Source organism: Lepidochelys kempii, chromosome 22, assembly GCF_965140265.1.
Source record: "Lepidochelys kempii isolate rLepKem1 chromosome 22, rLepKem1.hap2, whole genome shotgun sequence".
In the NCBI taxonomy this organism is placed as follows: Eukaryota; Metazoa; Chordata; order Testudines; family Cheloniidae; genus Lepidochelys; species Lepidochelys kempii.
The window spans coordinates 11,951,002-11,971,201 of NC_133277.1; the positions used below are offsets into that span (position 1 = coordinate 11,951,002).

The window sequence follows — 20,200 nt, forward strand, 5'->3', positions numbered from 1 at the left end:
CACAGCACATTTATTTAATCCTCTAAAATATTACTCTGTGCTTCCATGGCACCTTTCTTCTGCAGATATCCAAAAGCTTTTGCAAACATGAATGTAGACCCTTACAAAGAAGGTAAGTATTATCTGTCTTACAAATAGATAAATTAGACTTCAGTGACATGATCTAACCAATCACACAGTGAGTCAGCTGCAAAACAGGGATGAGAACCCAAAAGTTCTGACTTGGACAACTGATCAAACCGCAAGATCAACCCTGTCTCTGCATTCTCAGCTAGCCTAGTGACAGCAGCTAATAAAAACACAGGGGCCAATTCTGACCCTTATACATCGTTCCAGCTGTGTACGGGGTACACAAATGAATTGCGAAGTCCTGGGGGTGAATTCCCAAGGTGCAGGAGCATGTCAGGCAAAGGAGTAGACAGGCTGAGACTAAGCGCAGGAGTAGGTATTGAGTTCAGCACTGTGCAGGTTGTGAGCACGGGGTAACCCCGAGGAGGCTGCTTTAAGTTAGAGGGGTTTGGGGGCTGCTCTATCCTTTTTGTAGGACTCACTTCACACATTCCAGCAGCAGCCCAGAATCGGGACAACACACACAGGTGGCATAAAGCTTACCTTTCTCCAAACTACGCCTGTGTGCCTTCTGTGCTGGCTGTCTGATGGTGCAGCACAGAATCCAGCCCCCTAGTATGTAACTTAAAGATCGGACTGTAGGGAGCACTAGACTTTCATTTGTGTTTTAGGCGAGGGGGATCTAGCTTTAAAAGGTGTAGGCACAAGTATTTAAAAAGCTTTGGCACCCACCCATTATGGCCCCACCCCCAGCCCAAAAAGAAGCCATTTGTGCCAAAGCAGCAACGTGCGGCGCAAGGCCAACTGCAAACATCTGCAATGCAAACCTTTGCAACGCAAAACCGCCAGCCCATGGTAAATGATCCAAAGGTCATTGCTGACTTTACAGGCAGTGATCTGGCATGAGTTACTAATGATGCAGTCAGTGGATCAGTAGGACTGGGGGGAAGGGGCACAGGGGAGCCTGTCGAAGGCTGATTCTGCCCCCCCCCCCCCAAAAAAAATCCCACCACTTTTATCCTTGCTGCCCAAGGGAAAATGCATTTATCTATTTAAAAGGGAGTATCCTGGCTAAGTAGGGCTGGGACAGTAGTGGATGTTCTGTGTGCTCTACCCTGGGTGAAGAAATCATCTACTAATTATGGCAAGGAGATATCAAAACACAAACCCACATGATAGTGGTATGTGACTTTCCAAGACAAACACTTGGCCACTGCCAACCATAAAGCCTGCAAAACATGCAACAGCCTAGTGTCTGTTAGCCTCCCTGCTTCTTCCCAGGGTAGAGTACAAATAAGGCTTACGTCTTCTTTGAAGTGGGCTCTAGTTCACCTTCTCTCTATGACAGGTCTTAAATTAAGTAAGATTGCTAAAGAATGTGCCTGAGGAATGGACCAGAAAGTCGGAACTCCTGGGTTCACACCCTGGCTTTGTCCCTGATGCGTTGTGTGATCTTGGGTGAGTCTCTTAAGCTCTCGGTGTGCCTCAATTTCCTCATCCAGGATATTTTTACCAGCAGTGTCCGCTGGCCCATACGTGTGCTGTAGCTCTCCTCATGCTCTCAATCAAGGGCATAAAAGGTGATGCAGCCACTTTCCCATTTCTACCGCAGTCCAAACCATTTGCAGCAAAGGGGACAGAGGGCAGGTAGTGGAATACAAATAGGGACAACACATCCCGAAGAACTTCCAGTTCCAGGCAACTAAACGCCATTTCTTCTTTGATGGTCCAGTGTATATTCCACAGGTGGGAGATTAACAAGCAGTAGTCTCACACGGGCTGGGTGCGAGGACACAGAAGTGATAGCTGACTGGAATACTGCTTGCCCCTCGGCTGCATCAGCAGCTGATGACTGGACCAGAGCGTAATGTCTCCTGAAGGTATGCAAAGAGCTTCACGTAGCTGCACTACATATCGCCAGTACAGGTATGTCTCTCAGAGATGCAGTCGAAGCAGCTTACCCTCTGGTGGAATGAGCCCTTCACCCTTCCAGGCGGAGGAATGTGAGCTAATTGGTAACTGAGGGTAATACACCGCAAGATCCATTTGGAAAATCTCTGAGCTTATATAGCTTGACCCCCCCCTCAATTGCTCTGCTATGGGGGGAAAAAAACAGTTTAGGAGCCTTTCTAATTCCTTTGTTCTTTGTAGAGAAAAAGGTCAAAGCCCATCAGACGTCCAGAGAATGCAGCTGTCTCTCCTCTTCCAAGGCATGCCGTTTAGAGAAAAAGACAGGTAAGTGAATGATCTGACTCATATGGAACTTAGAAATTACTTTAGGGATGAATCTGGGGTGTGGGCACAATGAGACTCTTTTTCTTTGTAGCAGGGAGTATGTGGTGGGTCTGCCATGAGTGCCACCAGCTTACTGACTCTTCTGGTGTTAGCTAGCTGAAAAGGAACTGGGAAGGGGGTTTGTACGTAGGATTTACCAGCACCTCTATCAGACAGAAATAATTCATGGTGGCTAATACCCAACTGTCTGTAGTTAGGCCCCTCCAGTTTTTGGCAAATGGGGTAAGGCGACCTCTGAATATCTGAGGAGGGGAATGAAGAGGCATCAATAAAGGGAGTGGGTCTTGACAATCCCCTCAGAAGAAACTTCGTTGGGGGTCAGAGTTTGATGTGGCGGTGGATGTTGCAGAGGCTGGGTTCCTGTGTCTATAAACACGTCTCTTGTATGGTGGTTGCTGAGGACATTGATTTAACGCACAAGGCTGAGGAGGTGCCCTACACCCCATCAATGGTGTTTTCTTTTGAGAGCAGGGGTATAAGTGTCCAGCAAGTGAAACTTTGTCCTTGAGTCTTTAAGGGAGTGGAAAGACTCATCTGCCTTCTCGTGGAACAGGCTGGTTATACCAAGGGCAGATTCTGGATGGTACTCTGCACCTCTAGGGAAAACTGAGGACTGCAACCATGAGTCTCTCTCCTCATAACAGCACAGACATCATCCTAGACACAGTATCTGCTGCATCCGCTGCGGCCTGGAGGGAACGGTGGAGGCCAATCTGCCCTCATCCACTGAGGCCTGGAAGTAGACTCTATCCTCTTCAGGGAGCTTGTCCTTAAATTCATAAGCTTGGTATAATTGGTGAAATCCTGTTTGGCCAAAAGGGCCTGATAATTCAATAAACTGAACTGGGGGGAGGTGGAAGAGCAGACCTGACTTCCTAGGAAGTCAAGTCACATCTCTTATCAGAGGGAGTAGTCTTTGGGTGTTGTTGCTTGGACCGCTCTGCAGCCACCTGCACCACCAAAGAGTTCAGTGGTGGTTGAGAGAACAAAAACTCTTCCCTCCACCCCCATGGCATATGCTCTTGTCCCTCTTGGGAGCAGAAGCAGAACAAGCAGAAGTGTGACCAACTGTCTTTGCTGGTCCATGATGGCCTCATTGACGTAGAGGGCCACTTGACTGGGACCACAAGACTGAAGAATGTCTAGTAAACTCTGCTGAGGTTCCTGGACTTCCTCAAGCAAAATCTGTTGCTCTGCCATAAGCCTGTGCATGAGCTCTTGATATTGCTTGAAGTCATCCAGTAGAGATGGAGAAGATGGAGTTACTGCCTCACTGGGAAAGACTACGAGTTTGCTCACAAAACTGTCAGATCTGGCTCACCTTCTTCCTCCAAATACTCAAACAGGGCTGGTTGTGGATGGCCAGGCAACAGCAAATAGGACTCGTGAACCACTCCTGGGTGACTAATGTAGGGCTCCCCTGGTCCCCAATATAGCCAGCAGAATGGATCAATCGGCAGAGGAGGACCCCATGGCATAGGGGACCACCTGTCTCTTGGACAATCATGTCTGGTCAGAGGCTGGAACCCTGATCTTGCACTCCTGTCCCGTTCAGCTCTGTCTGATGCTGCAGAGACTCCTGCAGGGCCTGTGACTCATCCCAAGAGAAAGCTGGATCCCGTACCTCCAGTGGAACCGACGTTATCGATGGCCGCGCCTCAAAGGTGGGAGGAAAGAGTCTCTTCCTGTGTCAGGAAGAGATGGTCCGGATAGAGATGAATGAGGACAGGGAAGAGCAAAGATGTCTTCTGGGTAGACGTAGATCTCAGGCTGCCCTAGAGTAAGAGGAGTGGCCACTGGTGGCACCATAGGAGCCAGAGATTCCCTGGTCACCACAGCAGTCGGCTCCCTTCAGGGCTGTGTTACTAGTAACACACCAACTCCAGAAGTGGGTCGGAGCACCAGAGCTGTTTGTTTCAAGTCTTCGCCACCAGAGTCGATACTGGAACTGCCGGAGGCATACCCTTGTGCACCTCCTTCTCTTGCCTAGATTTACTCGGGCCGAAATTCTTGGCGCTTGTACATGCCAGCTCTCCTGACTTTGATAGGGTTGGAGAGGGATCCTTTCTCTTCAGGGCAGCTTTAGACAAGGATGGCTTGTCCTTACACCTATGAGTGCCCCTTACACTCATGTGAAACCTTCTCCTTCGGCTTAACAGCCTTAGCCTCCATTCCCCAGCTCGTGCTCGGAGAGCCGCTGCCTGTTTATTGAGACTGATTTACAGGGGGTGAGGGGTCCCCCGGCCCAGATCTGATAGGGGCTTCATTACCTCTTCCATCAGATATTTTCTGAGTCTCTCTTCCAGCCCCCATGAATTCTGTGAATGTGAAACTGGAGAGGCATCAGCCTGCACCATCTTTTATGCCCTCCATTCAGAGCATGAGAGCTACAGCACATGGGCAGACCAACAGACCCTGCTTGTAAAATAAAATAAATACGCATACAAACACACACACATTCCAGACTCGGCACAGGGTGTGCATGCATATCCCACATGTGGCACACACCCACACCACCACTTGAAGTATTATTGCTTACTCAGTTTGACTGTAACACCAGAGTAAGGATGGAAGATGGATACCACATGGATAGCTGCCTTATCAAAATGATGGATGGATAGATGACTGGAGTCAAATGCTTCTCAACCCCATATGCAAAAGGGAAGAGGTGCACTGCACCTCTTCCATCAAGCACATCTCGCAGCAAACCTCCCAACACGTATGTAGCAGTTTAGGTACTCAGAAAAGCAACAGAAGCAGCGTTACTTGGCACCCATCTCCGACTGCAGCTCCTCACCTGTTTGTTGGGATGAGACCTATCGAAGCCCAAAACAAGGTTAGGGATCCTACTGTGTAACAGCAGATCTGCGGCTCTGAATGGAATAGAGAAGCCCTGGATATTGCTGCAGAAGTCCATGGTGATCCAGAGGTACTGGGTGTAGGCATCCACAAAGATGTACTGGAGAGGGGAAACAGGAACAAAAACAGTCAGCCAATGGGAATTATAAGCAGAAGATGATATAACCGTACAGAACAAGGAAGCCTACGTCAGTAGTGGAATATGGACTGCAAAGGCAGTGCAGGAGAGCTTACCATCTAAACCTATCTGCAGTGGAATGCATCCTGTATCTGCAATACTCATTCTAGCAGAACTGGAGCTGAGCTACCTGGGATGTTTGCTACGATACAACCTACACTAAAGACAGCACCTGGAAGAGGCAAGAGCACTGTCTCAGGGCCTAGCTACTGCACAAGGAACACACTAACATCCGTTCTGCTCAGGGAAGAAAAAAGCGCCTTGCTGCTTTTTACCCTGTAAGCACAGCAGGATCAAGACCACTCTAGCAGAGCTAGCTGGAGACTTTGCCGTTCCCCTCCCCCCCACTATCATCAGGACTGGTAGCTAAGTTTCAGTTGCAGGGCCAAGGAACACCTGTGCAACTACACTGAAGACAAGGGAATTGCAAAGGTGTAAGTGAAGGCGGAACTTGGTGATGTAGGTTCTCATTCTGTTTCTTGGTTCCTAGGCTCAGGTCCTGTCTTGTCCCCAATGTATATCCCCCTAAAGCCTCTGAGATTTACAAGCCAGGAAGGTTCTAACCTGACTCTCTGATCCCAGGGTAAGTTTTCAGGGATGGAAGTTTGGGGGGGGGGGTGCAGGACGGGAGGAGGAATCTTTTAACTTGCAAACTTGACTTGCAGTCACTAGGGCACAATTAAATGGAATCTCACAATGGAGTAACTTCCCAGAGGAAATATGAAGTTTCCCCCATGGACACAGGGGCAGGCAGGAGATAAGACTAGGGATGGATTAAGTCAAGCTGACTGATTACTAACCCACTTCACCTTCAGCTTTCCAGCTCAGTGTTGAAGGTTATTGGGTTGGTGCACCACTTAAGAGTGGGATGCAAGAGAAGCCCTGTGGAGTGGGGCCACGTGCTACAGAGCGTTTGTGGACCCACTCTGTAGGTGGTGGAGTGGGGCTGCATGCCAAAGAGGGGTCATGGACCCATGCCATAGACTGGCCCTCATCCAGCACAGAGGAATTTAGGTTTCTGTTGCATTTCGCACCTTCCACAAACTGAACGGTTGTTGCTCAGACACCTGTTGAACCCTAAGGTCTCCTTCACCATTCTTGCCTCTAAGCCTTCTTCCTCACCATCCTGTCTCCACCTTCAAGAAACCATTAACCCCACCTCTTCCAGGAAGCATTGAACTTGGCTGTCTTGTTCACCCATCCGCCTGCTTTTTTGCCATAGATTTTAAACCCTGCAGGAGGGGTGGGAGGTGGGAACCTGTCGTTGGTTTGCCCCCACTCCCTGGGCACAATTTGCTCCTACAGAATTACACAAATGGCACATAACAAAGCTGCCTAGGTTCCTACTAGAGAAACTAAAATTACTGGGTGTACTTCTTTCTTCCCTAGGAACAGTCAATTTTCTTGATCAAATTCAATTTATAACTCCCAAGAGACACACGTTTTCTTTCTGCTGTAAACCTTGGAGCTACTTCCTGCAACACTAAGCAATCCTTTAATAATAATAATAAAAAAGCTAGCAAAGAACATTATATAAACACTACTTCTATTTGCAGAAGCACATACAATCTCCTGAGTGCTTTCCTGACACATGGGAAAGATTGCCCCATTAAAACACCTAACCAGACAGGTTTGTCTAGTCGACAGCATGGTGGACTGAGAGCTGGATTTTATTCCCACTGGTCTACTGGGTTCCTTTGGGCAAATCACTTTAATGCTCTGTGCCTCAGTTTCTCTATCTGTAAAATGGGGATAATGATACTGACTCCTTTGTAAAGCGCTTTGAGATCTACTGTTTACCAACGCTACATAAGAATTAGGTATTGTTCCAGCTCATAGACTAAGGCCAGACAGACACTGGGGAAGAGAACAATAAAAAGAATATTCTATACAAATGGACAAGATTCACTATAGCTGGCATGGCAGTAATGGGCTTTTAAGAGCCTCTTAAAACTGGAGAGGGGAAGCTTCATTTATGTAGCCTATTTAGGTTTTGTACTGGTGTAACTAGTTTAGCTAGGGGTGTGAATTTTTACCAGCATCATTATGCTGGCACATCTCCGAGTGTGGATGCAGTTCTACTGCTCTAAAGGTGTCTTTATACATGAGTAGCTTATTCCCCTTCATGTACAAGAATAGAGATACCAGTATAAAGCACCTGTCCACTGGGATAGTTAAAGCTGTACAACTTGTGTGTGATGGGAAAGCCTTATTTCTGCTTGTTCATTTCTTACCCTTTTGTTGTCAGCAGGGCTGTGGTAGAACTGTGAGATGGCCACATCGCTGGTGTTCCCTGCACCGAAGCTGAATTTCTCTGATATCTTTTTAAAGGCCTTCCCATAGTCATATGACACATAAACCTGCAAAAGAAAAAGCTCCTGCTGTTATGGAGAGACAGATTTAATTTCCCTGATGGCAGTCCCTTCCTTGCTCTTGAGAACAATGGCTTCTTCAAGTTTTATGCACTATGGGGAAAAATATACACAGGGTAATGCACAAAGGGAAAGACTATAACATGACAAGATTTGTACACTCTGCACCGGCTGTGTGCCAAAAGCCAAGGCAATAAAAGCCTAAGCCAATACTGTTCGTAGTATTATTGTAGTCTTGTTGGGCCAATGATATTTGAGACAAAGGGGTGGGAGGTGAAATCTTTTATTGGACCAAATTCTGTTGGTGAAAGAGACACTCAAGCTATGAGGGCCCAAAGAAGAGCTCAATGCAGCTCGAAAGCTTTCTTTCACCAACAGAAGTTGGTCCACCAAAAGATATTACTTACTTACCTTATCCCACCGAGACAGACCTGAAGTAGTTTCCTAAGCAAGCTGTTCCAATGGTCTCTATCCAGCTGGCAGAACAGACAGGTAGTTAACTATCTACGTCCTCTCTCTCTCCAGCCAACGTCCATGAATATTTCAGTGCGTGCATTAATATTTATTATTTGTATGACCACAGCATCTAGCAGCCCCAGTCATGGACCAGTACCCTGTTGTGCTAGGTGCTGTACAAACACAACAAAAAGACAGTCCCTGCCTCCAAAGAGCTTACAATTACTTGCGCACTGTTGTAGTGATATGAGGAATGTCTTGTCTAGGTGCCTGGAAATGGGATACAGAACTTTTCCTCTCTAGAGAGGGGGCCGTTCAACACTTATCGCCACAGTCGTTGACTTTATCACCGGAAATGGGGTATCTGCCATTCTGTGTAGTGATACCACAGAAGTGCAGTCACCCCTGCCCTGTCCCTTAGGCAGTCATTTATGCCAGTGCAAAATGAATGTCAAGTGCTACTCCTTTGACTGGGGTAGTGTTTTACACCTGCTTTCCATAGCTGTAGCCATGGCTACACAAGGTGCAGGGCAGGGGTGAATCTGGCCCAAAAGCTATAACTAGTAAATGGTGGTTCTTATTTTTATTTTCAGTGGTACCTGCTGCCCCTGTATGAATCAAGCCTGAGCTGCTATAAACCAAAAGACATCACCCTGCGATTCTCGTTTGCTGGCCTGTGTGAAATGCACCAGCAGGGGCTTCCGATTAGTTCATTCTGAGCAGGTGTCCACCTTACAGTAACAGCCACAACAATTGACGCTCTGCTCCCTCTTCTTGCAGGCAGAGATGAGAGGCCAATGATTTAATGAGGCAAGGAGAATGAAACCCCTTCTTTGCCCTCCAGAGTTGGGTTAAAGTATGTTGGCACAAGCCAGTTTGGTGAGGCCTGCACTGTTTTTGCTCAGAGCGTAAAGAGAGAGCGAGAGCTACATTTTCTGGGACTATCAATCTGCCACCTCTCTCCAGCACAAATTCACAGAAATGAACAGTTTCTTGCGGGCAGGTGAATACAGTGAAGTAGGGAGTGCCACCACAAACACACCAAGATTATAAGATAGCCAGATAAACACAGCCCAGTATAAGAGGAAGGGCTAAATAACGTATTCATACTGGGCCCTATACTTCTGCATTCATGTCTTGGCTTTTCTATTACAGTGCATGGAACGCCCTTCGGAGAAGCCCTTCGGATAGCAGGTGCCATGATGCCCAGCGTGTGGAAGGGGTCGCAGGGAACTAGAATCTAGTATGGAGATATGGCGTCTTGGAAGGAACAATGGGCTTTGGAAGCTGAACCTTGTGATACGTTGAGGAGAGACCGATTCCCCCTCTCACCAAGGGAAAAGACATTCAGGAAACTTGTCAAGTCTCAGTTTCCTTTCCCTTACCTGCCATTAACAGCACACAGTAAAGGAAATTTTACAAACAATATGATGCAGATCACTAGGACTCCATTTGTCTGCCTGGGCAGGCTCATGGTTGAGTCAGCCCTAGCCCAATGGGAATCTATGGGACAAGAAAGTCTATAGGTCTAATACCTGAAGTCCAGATGAATAGGCCATTGTCTTTCAAGCATAAACAGAAAAGCCCGTTCTTACCAAGCAGTAAAATAGATTAAAATGTGTCCCCTCACAAAATAGTACTTCCAAGTCTCCCTCTGTAGTAATAATAATAAAAAATCCCCATACTTACATCACTTTTCTTGGGCCTCAGTAACCCCAGACTGTCTCTAGCCAAGGCCACAATCACATTGCTCTTTTCTCCTGCCCAGTGAACGACCATCTGATTGTGAGAATCATTCAGGCTGACCTGAAACCGAAACAAAATGAATATTAAAATGGTGAGCCAGGGCCCTGGACATAGAAATATGTGGACAACCCCCACACAAGTCAATTTCTTTCTCTCTTCCCTAGGAATGTGCGAGGATGGAGAAAAATGGTTGTAGGAACTGATTTAATTCATATAAAGAAACTGAATGTTCCGTGTCACCATGAAGACACTAGCATGCAGAAGTCTGATTTTAGGACTATGCCCTTGGAGGACAGGACAGCTCAGGAACTGCTGCTTTGACACAGTGCATGGATTCTCTAGGTCCACATTTCTCAAATGTGGCCCCAGCCTCCTGGGCGGTCACTGAGGGTGGGGGCAAAGCAGTGGTTCCTCCCCTGGAGCTGCAAGGAGGGGTTGGGCCCTGCCCCCCTTTGGAGCCACAAGCACCAGACAGCTGGTGTGTGTTCCCCACCTTCCCGGGGGCGGTGGGGCTCAGGCTTCCAGCTTCAGGCCTAGAGTGGTGGGTGGCAGGTGGTAGGCTCCAGCCATGGGCTCTGACCAGGGGATTTGGGGCTCTGGGTTTTGGCTATGCAGTAGAGAGCACCGTTTCCCTGGCCTCTGGGCTCGCCACCCCCCTCACCCATCTACCCCATTGGCCTTGGCCCCCACTGTCTCCCTGCGCACCCCCCCATCCAGGGCTTAATTTGTCCCCCAGCTCGACCGGGCTGAGTAAATCTGCAGTGAAAAGTGGTATACGTATGTTTGTAAGTATTACTCGTCACTGCCTCAGAGCTAGATAACAAGTCTGCTCCTGTGAAAAAGTGATATTAACAAATGTACGAATATCACTTTTTCATAGGAGCAGACTTACTAGCTAGCAAGTCTACAAAAAACCAAAAGCCACAACCAAAAAAAAAACAACAAGGACAAGAACATGCAAAATACCTTATCTGTGTTTTTATTCTGTTTAGGTCCAGTAAAGAAAAGAGACAACTGCATTATTATTGTTGTGTGCAAATAAAAACCCTACATAAATAAATTACTATGATTTGGCCTTGTGTATGTACATACATTTGTTTTTTCCGACATTAATTATTTTAGGGAAAATTGTCATAGTGGCCACCAGCAAGATTTGGTGACCGAACGCTGAGGCCACCAAAAAATTTGTGGTAAGAACTACTGCTTGAGGTGGCCTGTTCATATTCAGCTCCAGTTAGTAGGAACTGGGAGTTGTAATTCTCAGCTAGCTATGTGGATGTTTCTGAGAAATAAGTTTGGAGGTGCCCTTCTACTGCTGTAGTACACACCACAAAAGAGTGCCTTCATAACTGGTCCCCCTCAAAGGACTGAGGCTCCCAAAGCACATGCCTAGCTTTAAGCACAGGGGCAGTTCCATTGATTTCAAGGGCACCACTCAGGTACTTAAGTGCTTTGCTGGATCAGGGCCTGAATGAGCTGTTATGACTTGAGCCCTCCTCCTCCTCCTCATGCTGGAGGGTCTTCAACAAGGAGAGGTGAAGCATGTTAACAAAGAGCAGCGGTACAAGCTTCCCCAACACTGATATCGGTTCTTCGGAGAACTAGATTCAATCAGCAGGGTCGTGTGTCTAGTGCCTCTCATCAGTGCTACTTTCTCTTTGGTTTTTTTTTTTTCTTTGTTTGTTTTTAAGGAAACCAGTTCCTTAGAACAATGCCCACACTACACCAGTTCCTAAACCAAGCTTAAAGGAAAAAGCCAAGAGTGCTTTGTATCTAAAAGTCACTACAGGTTGCTGTGACCCAGACCAACCCAATTCTTTCCATTCAGTTGTGTAGCTCAGCTCCATTGTTCTCCGGCTCTGCAAGAGGCCATGTATAAAAATTGGCCTACTGCAATTATGTCAGAGGGATGCCAGCAATTATACCCAAGGCTATCCTGATGCCAATGAAAGGGGAGAGAGTGACAGATATGCATGCTGCCATTCAACCAGAAAGACAGCTTGGAAGGTGACTGGTAAACCTTCTGCCTAGACTAAAACCCCCTCTGTTTACATAGCAAAGCCCTCCTGTAGAGCTGATCCTTCTGCCATTGCCTTCAACCGGCACCACCTGAAATAGGCAATTCCTCACCCCCCTGATGATCTCTGGCACTTTAGGACTATTTCTAGCCATAACACTGAGATTATTAATGGCACTCCTGTTCACAGATTCCAAGACCAGAAGGGACCATTGTGACCATCTAATCTGACGTTCTGTATGCCACAAACCACACAACTTCCCCCACAGGTAATTCCTAGCACATCTCTTTAGCAAAACATCCAATCAGCAATTAAACATTGTTTGTGATGGAGAATCCAACACAGCCCCTGGTAAAATCATTCCAACAGTTAATTACTCTCACCATTAAAAATTTACACCTTGCTACAAAAAGAAAAGGAGGACTTGTGGCACCTTAGAGACTAACCAATTTATTTGAGCATGAGCTTTTGTGAGCTACAGCTCACTCACGAAAGCTTATGCTCAAATAAATTGGTTAGTCTCTAAGGTGCTACAAATACTCCTTTTCTTTTTGCGAATACAGACTAACACGGCTGCTATTCTGACACCTTGCTGCAGTAATTTGTATAGTAATAGGCCCCAGTCCAGCAAGATACACAAGCATATGCCTAGCAGACGACACCCATACTTAAAGTTTAAGTGCCTTGTTGGACTGGAACCTTAATAACCCATGCTTTAGCTGAAATAAGAGTGTCCATATGGCAGTTTAATCCAGTTTAACTAAACTGGTACATGTTTTGAGTGTAGATAAGGCCTCAGATTGATTGAAGGGGCCTAGTTACCCACCCTGTGCAGTCATTTACAGCAGTGTGAAGTGAGTGTGAATGGTTACCATTCAGATTTGCATTTTACATCCATTCTGCACCTGTGCATGGTCACAGGCGCTGCAGGGACTGGAGACGCAGGCTCGCAGGCTCAGGGAGTTGGGGGGCCCTGTAAAAAATGCAGGGTCAAATTTGCAAGCCGTCCTCGCACTCTTTACTATGGGAAAGCTCCCCCTGTCCACCATAGGACTGCAGCCTGTGTTAAGGCTTTTGGAGAATCTTCTAGCAATTGGAAAATAAGCCTTTAAAACACAAAGCCATTATCCTGAGAGCGCTGCTGGGAAAAAGGGAATGAAATAAAAACTGCACTTATGTAACTGCTACATGCAAGAAAAGAAAAGGAAAAATGAAAATGTTCCTATGACCTGGCAGCAGCAGCCCATGGGGTCACGTGATCAACTCCCTGGTGCACCCTCGCTGAGTCACTCACTGCCTGTCAGTAAGAGAAACCCCCTGACACAGGCGAGATGAGCCAAAGCAACGTGTCAGCAAATGCTCAGGAGATGTAGGTCAGCAAATAAAGCAAGCACCAGCCTCGCACAGTTTCTAATGAATAAAAGAGCTGGGGGTAGTTGAGTGTGCGGGGGGGGGGGGGGCTCAGAATTTGTGAGGTCTAAGCCCAGCTGTGCCAGTGACTCAGTGGGTGCCCTTGGACTTTAAATTCATCACAGTTCTGTGCCTCAGTTTCCCCCACGCTGTGCAAGGAAGGTAATAATACCTATCTCACAGGGGTGTTGCATGGATTAATCTTTGTACAGGGCTAGCAACAACAATGGGCCTGATTCTGCCACACGGACTTACATCAACTATTGTCTCAGTCAATGACTAGCACCAACAAGGCTACTGTGAGCGTGAGGGTCTACGGTGCACACACCAAGCAGGCAAAAGCCAGGCACTAGATAATTCTGGCAGCACACCTCTCAACCTGCCAAAGCCCAAACATGTGGAAGAGACCCAAAACGAGGGACACGCAAAAAAAAAAAAACACACCTTATGATGGCAGGAAACCTGAAATGCAGGCTTCCCTCCTGTAGCATAAATAGCTCTCTCTGCCCCCTTAGTTCCATGCTGCTTTATTTGCAATCGCAATAATTTTCAGCAGCAAAAGTGAGGGGACATCAAATCTGAAATAAGCAACATTCCACGGGATGAGGAACATTTGGGAGGCACAGTGAGGTTTTTTGCTACTAAATGATGCCAAGTTTAAAAGTGGGGCTCTCATGCACCCCAACATTCTCAAGGGTTTGGATCAGAGGTTTTGCTTTAGCCTGCTATGAATTCCCAAAAGCCTCCTCCACACTGGACCATTATGGAAAACTTGTGGGATTAAACAAAAAAGCCAAAAAAGTCCACCACCACCCATCACTGCAGTATCAGGGGACTTGCCACCCAAAATCAACAACACCTACTGAAGTCCCTAGTGAATTTCATGGAATTAATGGCATTTCTCCCTTTTGGGGTCACAACTCTGGGGATAGGGTAGTTTGGTTTTCTGTTTGGGGGATAGATTTTATGGATTTCCTCTTTTTTTTAATTGATTGTTGGAAGGGATTTAGAGAGGCTGTCAATGGTGTGTCATTCTGATGGCCAAAAGCCCTTTCTGAAGAGGACAGTTTTGCAGCGTTCCCTAAAGACAGTCAGATTCTGGATGCACCTGATCTCCTCTGGGAGTGTTCCCTACCTGAAGCCCCTCCACTGAAAATGTTCTGGCCCCAACCTGATTCCCCTTGATCATATTTACAGTTGCATTTTGTGTTTCCTTTTCTTTATACTGGGGAAAATTTGGATGAACCCAAGACTGTGATAGCATGTACCACAGCCCGTGGTGTGGGCGTAACATCTCACCCTGCTGTACACACAGGAACAAACCTCCTTGGTTCTTTCAAATGATCCTAGGTCATATACCTTGCCCAAGACACCTATGGAAGTTGGGTGCCTAAATCCCTTAGGCTCTAGGCCAAACTCCTGAGGAATGGAGTGGGAGGGGGGACTGTGTTTCGGAGGAGAAGGAAGACAGCTGAGTTTTATTAGGAACATCAGCCAGTCAGCCCCCAGGTGACCCTGTTACCTTTAACAAGCCTATTTAAGGTTGAGTCTTTATATAGAGGCTAAACTCACCAGTTGGTGAAGTTTTTCTGAGAAGGATCATACAGCTGAGCAGGGTAGCAAGAGTCTTAGGAGGTTAGTTAGTATGTAGGCTCTTTGAGCTATTAGGTAGGGAATCTAGCAAAAGGGCTTTCCCTTTTTTATTCTCAAGCTTCCTGTGAAGCACTGACCCAGAATTAGGAATTCTCTCTGCCTCTGCTTTTATTCCTCCGATCCTCCCTGAAGAGACTCCAGTCTGTTGCTGTGCAGTCTTATGATCCTGGGGGGGAACTACTAGGAACTGAATGGCTGTAGGGATTAGTCATGGGCCTCTGAGCCTTGTTTCTTTGGTTTGCTGGTCTAAGTTATGCCCCAGGTTGGTAATGTCTGATGCTTATCACCTGAATGTTTTATATAAAGTGAACTGTAAAGGAAGGTTTATGTTATCCTAGAACCTAACAATCTAACTCTCCTGGCCCTGGGGTGCCTTCCTTAAAAACCTTTTAAATCTTGGCAACTCTCCACATGCCAGAGTGCACAGTGCTCTGCTTAACTGGGGAAAATGTCCCCAGGAACTGATTTAGCCTAATGAGAGGGAATGGCAAAGTCTGCTGTTTAATTGAGACAGTATTTGCATCAGTTCCACTTAATGGAGATGTGTTTTGGTCTTTGCCAAGTGATTAAGTAGGTATGAAATCTGCATGAAATTCTAATTGTTGTCCTGCTAATACAGAAGCTACTGAAAAGTTCAGAAGGGAAAAATCAAGTCAAAATGCAGTGAAGATTTTCCTGTATTTGTAGTTTAGCATTTTGCTACTGGATCTCTTCCAGTTGTGGGGTTTTTTTGTATTTAAGTATTTTCTCCTTACTGGAACCACTGCTTAGCTGAAGCAACAAGATGTCCACCCCAGCAGCTCCACCTACAAGCACTGTCCTTTGCAGAATTACAAGCAGGTAATTGCTAATGTAGACCAACAGACTAGCCTGGGGAAACAGCCACTGGGCATCTTTACTGCTCCTGCATTTTGTTTCTTTCTGTGAAAGGGGTAATATTCTCTGGCACCCAGCATTCTAATGCAGATATCTACACAGATGAGCAAAGCTAGATTCTGATCTATTTAGCTTGGCCTGTAGAATGGCTCAGGAGGGGAGAAGGTTTGCTGTGTTTCAACAACCCTCTACCTTCATATTTTAGCACTTCCAACAACTACAAAAATACTGCTGTTTAAACGCATTTTATACCCTTAAAAGTTATTACCAGGCTGTGTAGCTGTTGTGAGGCTGCTCTGCACACACAGTTGTACCTATTTAACTAAAATATCATTTTTATACTGAAGTTAAATGAGTGCAATTTTGTGTGGATGCTGAATCAGTGTGCCCAGTATGGGGGTTAGCACTCATCTAATTAAACAGGTGCTGTTCTGAAATAAACTGACGAACTTAATCTAATTTGAGGGCAAGTGTCCCCACCACAGCTGACACTGACCAGCCCCTTTGCTAAGGATCTCAGCAGCAGGACTCAATAGATTGTGCCCCCTCCCCTAATGCTATAGAGTTTCTCCAGGCCATGACTGAGACAGTAACTTAATTTAAAAAAAAAAATTTACAAATCATAATACTTAAAAACATACAAATGTAGTGGTGGCCAAATACCTGTCATTAAAGCTCTTCTTAATGGGCTCAGTCATCTGCATCAGTGAATTCATTCTGCTGTGAATCAGCAATCTGACTATATGACTCCAACAACAGCATGGGCTCCCCGCTTCCCTCCTCCAAGCAACTTTATTAATGAAAGTTCTGAGAGAGAAATACTTGGAGGCTGCTGCTATGCACTTCAAACAACCAGTACTGCACAAATGTGTGTCTAAGTATTTGATCATCTTCTCCCTTCCTTGTATGGATCTCTTCCAAAATGTGGAATTTAAACAAATTTTGTTACATTGTTCTGAAGTCTAGGAGTAACAAAAACAGTCATTCAAAAGGCTGACAGCTGTGTACATTCAAGTTAAAGGGATACCATCACTTAAAAACATTGGTCTGAAGCATTTAACTTTGTTACAAGTAGTGTCTCTCAGATTAAAAAAAATATATATATTCTGTTCAGTTTATTTACTTAAGTCATTTGGCAACACTCTGTAGAGTCCTCTCCTTGTTTCCCATCTCTGTGGACCTTTCATAGGCCAACAGCAGGTGAGAGAGGCTCAAAAGCAGACTGTGGTTTTAGGCAGGGCAAGTGCAGTATCTGAAACTGACTAGACTTCCAGCTGCCCACTGACAAGATTTCTATGTCCCTTTAAAAATACTCACAACATCAAAACAGGAATATTCACTCTACTATGCTGCTCCTCAAATATTTAAGCAGTTACCCGAGAGATCTCAAACTTGATTGGTGAAGAAGGAATCCCAAGAGAAAACCTTGTAGAAAACAAGTTAATGCTTTAAAAAGCTTAGTTAGGAGACCTTCGAACAGCCTTCTGAGAAAGTTGTGCAATTTCCTTGCGTGCTACTCTCTAGTGGGTCAGAAGGGAAACTATGCTATGACATGTATTGACAAAAGCAATGGGGCTTAAAGGCAAGGCCATCCTAACCCTCTTCTACTTGTCCTTTAATGAAAGTCATGCATTAAGTCTGGTAGGTAAATACCACACCCCCCTCTTCCTCCAGCTCACTCCTGAGAGTTCTGCAGCATCTTGGCACCCTGGATGCATTAAGATGGAGTGAGAACTTGAATGTCGTCTCCATGCTAGTGCCTTTGCATGTCACGTTCCCCATCACCTCCATCAGGGTACCTTCTGCTTTGCTTCCGAGCATCTCTTTCTATCCCTGCCAGCGTGCATCACTTCTTGTGGCGCTTGGGTTGAAAACACGCGTGTGCCTGGATATGAAACATGGATGATTCGTTTCAAAGAACTAGCAGGCTAGCCTCATCCTTTTACAGTGAAGTCCAGTGTTTCCTCCTTGCGCCTAACGTCTCTGCTGTCAAGAAACCTCCTCTACCAAACCCTTTTTAAGGTGTGTGGACCTCTGAAACATTGGGCTTTTACAAAGCTTAGGATAATCTGGGTCCTCATCTTAGAGAGGTGGGAGCAGCACCCTGTTGGAATTCAGCTCCCAGAAATTGAAGCAATGCTCCTGGGGCCCTCAGTTACTCGGCAAGAGTGGAGTCTCCAGGAGCAGAGAGGGAGTTGGTGCAATCCCAGGGAATATAAGGGGGCTTCAGTCATGGGAGCAGGGAAAGTTAAGGCTCTGCTGAGGTCAGTGTATTCTAGAGATAGCTCCATAGAAAGCATTAGATGTAACAGCCACCATGCTAGGGGGCTGTGACCTCTCGGTTAAGATTGCAGCTAAATGTTTTGCTAAGCGCTCTGGCTGAAGGACACAGGGTCAAACTGTGCAGCAGAGTAACGCCACTGACTGCACCAGCTTTACTGCTGACTTACCCCAGTATAAATAAGAGCAGAATTTGCCCAAATGCCAGCCAAACGATAAACGCTGAAACCTGCTGTTGCATAACAAAAATACAATGAAACCTTGAATACTTCTCCCCACCTGCTTTAACTGGAACAGTAGAAACACTGTGATGGAACACTGTTCCCAGGTAAATATCTCGCCTGCCAAGTTTCAGCATAAAGCAAGCATCAGAGACCGAGATAAGGCCACCTCTTCCCACCAAAATCCTACTGGTGAGGACAGCATGTAAATGCAGAAAGTTATAAAGTTTTAGCGCTAGCTGCAACAGTATGGTCAAGTTTATAAGAGGCAGTGTTGTCCAGTGGATAGATCCGTGGACTAGGACTTAATAGACTTGGGTTGCAGTCCTGTCTCTGCCCCTTGTCTCCTGAGTGCTATTTACCCTATTTATTATTTTCCCTTTTGCACAATGCTTAATGGGCAGCAGGCTTAAACAAATAAAAGGAAGTTCCTCTTCACACAGCGCACAGTCAACCTGTGGAACTCCTTGCCTGAGGAGGTTGTGAAGGCTAGGACTATAACAGAGTTTAAAAGAGAACTGGATAAATTCGTGGAGGTTAATAAGTCCATTTATGGCTATTATTCAGGATAGGTAAGGAATGGTGTCCCTAGCCTCTGTTTGTCAAAGGGTGGAGATGGATGGCAGGAGAAAGATCACTAGATCATTACCTGTTAAGTTCACTCCCTCTGGGGCACCTGGCATTGGCCACTGTCAGCAGACAGGATACTGGGCTGGACGGACCTTTGGTCTGAGCCAGTATGGCCGTTCTTATGTAAATCGGGGATCACATCATGAAGTTAACAGGCAGCAAGTTTAAAACAAGTAAGTAGTACTTCTTCACACAATGCACAATTAACCTGTGGAAATCGTTGCCATGGGATGTTGAGGGCCAAAAGTGTAACTGGATTCAAAAAAGAACTAAATAAGTTCATGGAGGATAGGTCCATCAAGGCTATTAGCCAAGATGGTGAGGGATGTAACCCTATGCTTGGGGTGACCCTAAACTGCCTGCAGCCAGGAGGGGAAGATAGGGATAGATATCTACAGAATTGCCCTGTTCTGTACACTCCCCATGAAGCTCTGGTATTGGCTACTGTCGGAGACAAGATACTGGGCTAGATAGCCCATGGGTCTGACCCAGAGTGCCCATTCTTATGTGCCCTTGCATAAATCACTTCACTTTTGTGCCTTTATTGCACCATCTGTATGCAGGGTGTGTGGGGGATGATACTGGATGCTTTTGTTAACCAACTGATTTATATCAGCTGGGTACTGCTATGACTTTTGGGAATGAATGGGAGAAAATGGAACTTTTGGCTGATTTTCTGTATTGCTCCAAGTAAGCTTGTCTGAACCATACAAAAGTTACTTTGACAATCCAGACTGGCTACCTAATGCTCAAGGGTTGTTTAATTATCATTTGTATTAGATACCAACAAACACCCAGCACAAAAGCTGGATGCTAGAAGGTTAAACTCTGTTCTTGGAAGGACAATTATTGATGGGCTGGCAAATTAGGTCAAAATTAAGTATGGTTCATTTCAAATGTAGTGAAATTGATTTCTGCATTCACATAAGATGGAATTTGCCCTGCCAAGCAGATTTCTATACTCTTCAAAAATAGAATGTTCTCTGTCCACATCACCAAATCTCCTCTCTCCCCCTCCTCCCTCTCACAATCAGATCAGTCCCCAGAAAAGGTTTGTTCCCACAGATGCTGGGCTATTTGCCCCTTAAACAAATTAACAAAATGTGATCTGGCAATCCTCAAATGTGATCAAGTTGA

At 46.0% G+C, this 20,200-nt stretch overlaps 1 protein-coding gene across 3 annotated transcripts in view; it reads right to left on the bottom strand.

Annotated features, from left to right (window-relative positions):
• Positions 1-20,200, bottom strand: part of SORL1 (sortilin related receptor 1) — a 105,885-nt gene that overhangs the window by 78,488 nt on the left and 7,197 nt on the right. For all 3 annotated transcript variants that reach the window (XM_073321246.1, XM_073321245.1, XM_073321244.1), the window contains exons 2-4: positions 9,919-10,035; positions 7,636-7,761; positions 5,162-5,323 (exon numbers count right to left, since the gene is read on the bottom strand). In XM_073321246.1, coding sequence (XP_073177347.1) covers positions 5,162-5,323; positions 7,636-7,761; positions 9,919-10,035 — 405 coding nt within the window. The remainder of the gene's footprint in view (positions 1-5,161; positions 5,324-7,635; positions 7,762-9,918; positions 10,036-20,200) is intronic.